Source organism: Diadema antillarum, unplaced genomic scaffold (genome assembly GCF_040938485.1).
Source record: "Diadema antillarum isolate AM-2024a unplaced genomic scaffold, OU_Dant_1.0 scf00000029, whole genome shotgun sequence".
Classification (NCBI taxonomy): domain Eukaryota; kingdom Metazoa; phylum Echinodermata; class Echinoidea; order Diadematoida; family Diadematidae; genus Diadema; species Diadema antillarum.
In genome coordinates, this window is record NW_027270918.1 from 3342688 (window position 1) to 3348143 (window position 5456).

Consider the following 5456-nt stretch of genomic DNA (forward strand, 5'->3'; position numbering starts at 1 on the left):
TGGCATACCTTTGCAGCAAGAGTAATCAAAATCAATAGACTATAGTACAAGTAAAACAAACAAATTAAAGGAATGTTCAATGATAGAGAAATCACATCCACAAGCCTTCTGATTCTAGTTGTCTGTTCAGGGAATAATTTTCCTGGTATCGCATCGTAGTTTGCTATGCACTTTTACACCATTGCTACACAAACTAACTTTTGTGTAGCAGCTTTCTTTCATAGAAGTGTGCAGGATGCTATTTTGAAATATTGTTTATCAGCTGAAACTGCTAATCAAATTTGAGTTGGAAAAATCCTTCCCAGCTGTTTTACCCACAATCTCATCACATTCAGGCATTGACGTGCTGACTGATAACTGCATTTTTGGGAGAAGATTTTCCCCTCACAAGATGAAGAAGGATGTGGAAGACTTTGGCAATCTTGAAAATGGTTTTTGACTCCTGTCGACTAGTAGCCAAAGAATTCTTTGAGGAGGGCAGGGACATCTTCCTCCTTGTAATCCTTGACAAGGAAGTTTTTACCGTCGTGAGCCCCTCGCACCATGGCCGATAATCCTGCGAGCAAAACACAGACAGTGACAGATGGGTTGAATAAAACACAAGGAATGTTCCAGATACTGGGGTTTCAAAATAGTTAATGCTGAAAGGGAAAATATTAATAAATGTGCAAGAAACTGCCAGCAAAATTTCAAAACCATTCTGCAAGTTAATAGTTTACACCATAAATCATAGGGGATATTCCATAGATTTTCAATGCTTTAGAAGTAGACCTGTATTAACGAGATTGATGACGAAATATACTTTACTTGAAGAGATATCTTTTGAATTCACTTTGAGGCCAAAAAATTACAACTGCAGATTTACAATAAATATGCTTATTGACTATAATATTTCTGCACTGCATATACCATCAGTCCCATTCATGAAATGCATGAAAATATGAAGTACTTTTCAGTCCAGTCTAAAGAAATTGACTTCAAAGCAAAATAAAATAGTAAGAGTCATACATGGAGCGAACCCGAAATCTAAAGTAGGCCCGTTATACTCAAAACTAAAATTGCTTACTTTGAAAAATATCACCACCTATCAGCAACGTATTTTTGTGTATCAGTGTGTCAACAAACTTATGCCTGACCATTTTGTTCAATTGTTTGATATCAATCAGAATGTGCATAATTACAATACACGTCATTAATGCATTTGCCCAGACCCAGAACCTTGTCTTACCAACATAATATTCGTTTTATGGGCCCTAAGAAATGGAACAATTTATCTAAAGACATAAGAAATGCACCATCTCAAAATTGTTTTAAGATAAGACTCAAGAAAAAGTTGTATTCATCCATATAAGGTAGTTTAGAGTGATGGCTGCTAAATTTCTCTTAATTCACTAAAATGCATATATGCATGTACATGTATGCACAATGTTGACTTGGTTTGTTTTAGTATTATATATTTTTGGGTTCTCTTTACCTCTCCTTAATGTTATTTTTTTTTCTTTTCTTTTCATTCTCTTTTTCCTTCTTCCTATCTGTTTTCCTCCTGCATCCTTAGCTTTAGTCTCTTGTGTATCTGTACTTCATCTTGTAAATGTATATTAATGTCTTTTTTAATAGCTATGTTTCAATCAGATTCAACTACGTTTTCAAATGTTAAAGGTGCACTCACTTCAAGCTGTGCTTACGGAGTTGTCACCTCCAGTTTATCATTACTGAATTGTTACTGTTTTTACACGAATTGATCTGGAAATAAATGTTCTATTGAATTGAATTGAATTGAATTGAATTAAAATCTCAAATGCCCCTAAAAATTCTGTCAGACCGACACACAAAACTTGTCTTTCATGTTTCTTGTCTGGGTATCAGTAGAATAAAAATACATTAAAAAAAGAGAAAAAGAAATGAAAAAAGCACCTTAATGACCGACTTGTATTGATTCATGTTTAAATTGATCTATTCTTATAAAGCAATAAATCAGGATAAACATTGCTATTGGGTGGATATAACTGAATCCAGCTGTGATCCCAGCTCTAGAGAGTACTAAAACATGATATTTTCGCGGCATGAAATTTTTCACAAGTTGCTTCTAACATTAAATATGTATAGAGTAGACAAGAACTTTCATGTGCATTTTAATTTTGCGAATCTTGGCTCTCACAAATTTGCAAAATTAAAATGCATGCGAATATCCCTGGTTTTACAGTAACTCATTTCACTCACGCCTGTCATCTCCAGGTCTGAAGAGGCACAGGACCCTCTTGTTCCATGCCACTGCTCGCCCTAATTCAAAGCCGACTCCCATTGACGTCTGTGTCACCTCTGCCACAACAGCTGGTGGTGAAATAAATGGTGATGCACCGAGATACTCATGAACTGGAAACTAACATGTGATTACATTTATGAATTACACTTATACTGAATGACCAAGATATAACAGAAGTAAATTTTACCATATTCATCTTTATTGTCTTTTGTTTTCTTTCAATCTCTATGATTTTTTTTTTTTTGGGGGGGGGGGGGAGGGGGATGGAAAAAATCATATAAGTTATTATAAGCAAGGAGTTAGGTCCAGCTTGAAATATAAAAGTGTAGCATCAATTCAATGGGATTGATCTATTCTGTCTTTTGCTGCTTTTTTCCATTTTTTCTTAGTTTGCAGTTTCATTAGCATGTACTCTGGCACTATGGCAATGACAAGAACAATTTGTTTATTAGAGTTTGGCATGTTTGTCTTTAGTAAAGGATAGTCTCTGCATTATAATTGGCTAACATACTAGTATTTCTAATTAGTGTGCCCAATACAGAGTGTGTCTTAATATGCAGACATTTTGCGGAACCCCTGAACACTTCCCACCCCCACCCCCGTTATGAGCCTGTACTACATGTATGCGTAGTAAGGTCAAATGAGAGTTAATCAAAGCCATACTCTCTAAAAAAATTGAGTGAAAATATTCACTCTTGAAGGAGTGAATACAAAAAAGAGTGAATTTAGAGTGAATTTAGAGTGAAAATGTTCATTTTCACTTGTTTTAGAGTGACGTCAGGGATCACTCCAAAATCTTCGAGTGATCCCTGAGGTCACTCCAAAATGAGTGAAAATGAAAATTTTCACTCTAAATTCACTCCAATTTCACTCTGAATTCACTCTTTTTTGTATTCACTCTTTCAAGAGTGAATATTTTCACTCAATTTTTTTTTAGAGAGTAGGTGATGTAAGATTTGTCTCACCATCAGAGTCCTCAAGCCACTCCATGTCTTGCTCGTAGATCTCCACATCCGTTTTGGCTGCAAGTAAAGCAAATGGTATCAAAACATACTACTGTAATATAATGATGCAGGTACGATGTGAAACACCAGGGGTACAACATGTAAATGGTCTCTTCATTCATTTCTTATTCATAAACTCAGTGTTTATTTTGTAATATGCATCCATCCATTTTGAGGAGCTCTGGTGTTCCTACAAAAATCAATATGCTTACCACAGTCACAAGATGTATACACTGTTACTGTCATCTATTTTGAAGATGCTACTTTGGGTAGAAACCAGTAACACAAAACACATGAATTCATTGGTCAGGTATATCAAATCATGAGACTCAAATTTTTCCAACAGCACTGGCCTGAGTGGCCTCCCTCAGAGGGTCTATGCTCTGCTACGTCTGCAGGTTATCATCTATTCCACTTACATGTGACAGCAGCATCCTTGTGGCCAACATGCTCGGTCAGAACCTTGCCGTAATGCTCCAGTTGCTTGATGATTTTGGCGTAGAGCTCTGCATCCTGCCTGCCGCCCCGGATGCTTCCACAGAAATAGATTTTTAGAGGGCGGGAAGACATTTTGCAGTGTATGCTGCACAGTATGCTGAGGCTTCTTGAGGTGGCTACCAACAAATTTTGTGTACAGAGAGAGGGGGGGGGGGGGGAGGGGGACATTACAAAACATCAATTTTAATATACTCATGGAAAATGACCAACAAATATATTACAACACTTTTAAGAATTGTCTGCATGACAGCAAGCTTTTCTGCTGTTACTTGGACATTTCAGTCCCATTTTCTATTTCCTTTGTAATATTCAGACCATCTCTGAGACAATAAAATTAACAAGGAAAAAAACAACAATATTGGGCTAGGGTAATATTCTCTGTGAAATCTGGAACAGGCAGGTCAAGTGCTCTTTATTAGGTGAGAAAAGTGAAAATGAGTTTAATTTTCTCTCTATGTTCTTCAATTATAGTCACATAAATACCAGTAGTAGGGCCTACCTACTGTTTTTCGTAAGTGACATCATAAACTACTTAGCTATACAAACAATGACAAATGTAGTCTCCTAATGGCTAATCCAATACCCTGATACCTTGATGTGTAAATCCCTTGAAGCAGCTTGTACATGAAGCTATACTGGGATGAACTCGAACTGTGTGTCATGAGGGGGTGTCATTCAGTGTATGTATAGATGTCTCACTATCATACAATAAAATGTGAGTATAGGTGCTCAGTGCGAGTAAAAACAGCGTCGATCCTCTTACACAGTGGCAGATCCAGCAGGAGGCTGCATTGCCCTGAGGATGGGCAAAGCAGCTCCTTGGAATAATGTTGGGTTGGCGGTGCTTACTACGGGTCCCGGCAGGCGATTCCATATAGTCTTGTTATGGCTCTTGGTGATGATGATGGCAGTATCAAAACTTAACACTTACATTCATTACTTTTAAATGCAAAATGGGTTGTCCTAAGTTTTTTTTTCTTCAAACTTTGATAGACATGTTTTTGCTGCATGCACATACTCAATCCATGTGTATTGGGTATCTTCCCCTTTGAAGAGTAGCATGCCCTAGTCTAGTACTAGTGAAAAATCTCAAATTAGAATAGTCTAGAAAGCAACAACAAACCCACTTGCCACATATTCAATTGACACGATTTCAACTGTCACTAAATTCAAAGTATCTTTGTAGATCTAAGCAGAGCCACAGAAACCTGATTTTTAAGGCAAGAGTCGTTTTGCATGGCTCTAAAAGTCTAACTAATGTTCATCTAATCAAATTACAATGACTAGGTAGGGGTTCACAAGGCCGGAGGCCGGGGCGGGGCGGAGGGGCATTATATCATCAATGCCGAATGGGCATAACGACATACAGCCAGCATGGGACTGAGGACATTATCGTCATTACCGGTCGGGCGGTATGACTAGGAAACTAGGCCTAGCTCCATCGGGCTGTCACCAACTAGCTGGAAGGTCATCGTCAGACTACAACAGACACAGGCAATATAAATACAAAATGGTAACTCACTCGAACAGATACACTTTCAAACTCTCCGGATGGTACGAGTGGGTACACGTATGTGCGGTGGTGCAGGTACACAGGGACAGGAGGTCACTGACAGGTACGGTGGTAAGGTAGGCAGGTGGTGGTGGCCAGTGGTGGTGGTGCAATGCTCTGATATCGATACTCCGGCATG

General features: G+C 38.1%; 1 protein-coding gene across 1 annotated transcript; it reads right to left on the minus strand.

Annotated features, from left to right (window-relative positions):
- Window positions 1-310: 310 nt before the first annotated feature.
- Window positions 311-3845, minus strand: LOC139738172 (5-hydroxymethyl-dUMP N-hydrolase-like). Its single transcript, XM_071648835.1, has 4 exons — window positions 3687-3845; window positions 3229-3285; window positions 2221-2331; window positions 311-556 (listed from the first exon to the last, which is right to left on the minus strand). The coding sequence occupies exons 1-4, from the start codon at window positions 3835-3837 to the stop codon at window positions 450-452; spliced, it is 426 nt and encodes a 141-aa protein (XP_071504936.1). The 5' UTR covers window positions 3838-3845; the 3' UTR covers window positions 311-449.
- Between the last annotated feature and the right edge of the window lie 1611 nt (window positions 3846-5456).

Bases quoted from the DNA above. Each gene is read 5' to 3' on its own strand.
- LOC139738172 (XM_071648835.1), bottom strand. From the start codon at position 3,837: ATGTCTTCCCGCCCTCTAAAAATCTATTTCTGTGGAAGCATCCGGGGC. The intron at 2,332-3,228 runs GTGAGACAAATC...TTTCACCACCAG, and splicing joins GTGGCTTGAGGACTCTGATG to CTGTTGTGGCAGAGGTGACA. The intron at 557-2,220 runs GTGAGTGAAATG...TTTTGCTCGCAG, and splicing joins CAGACCTGGAGATGACAGGC to GATTATCGGCCATGGTGCGA.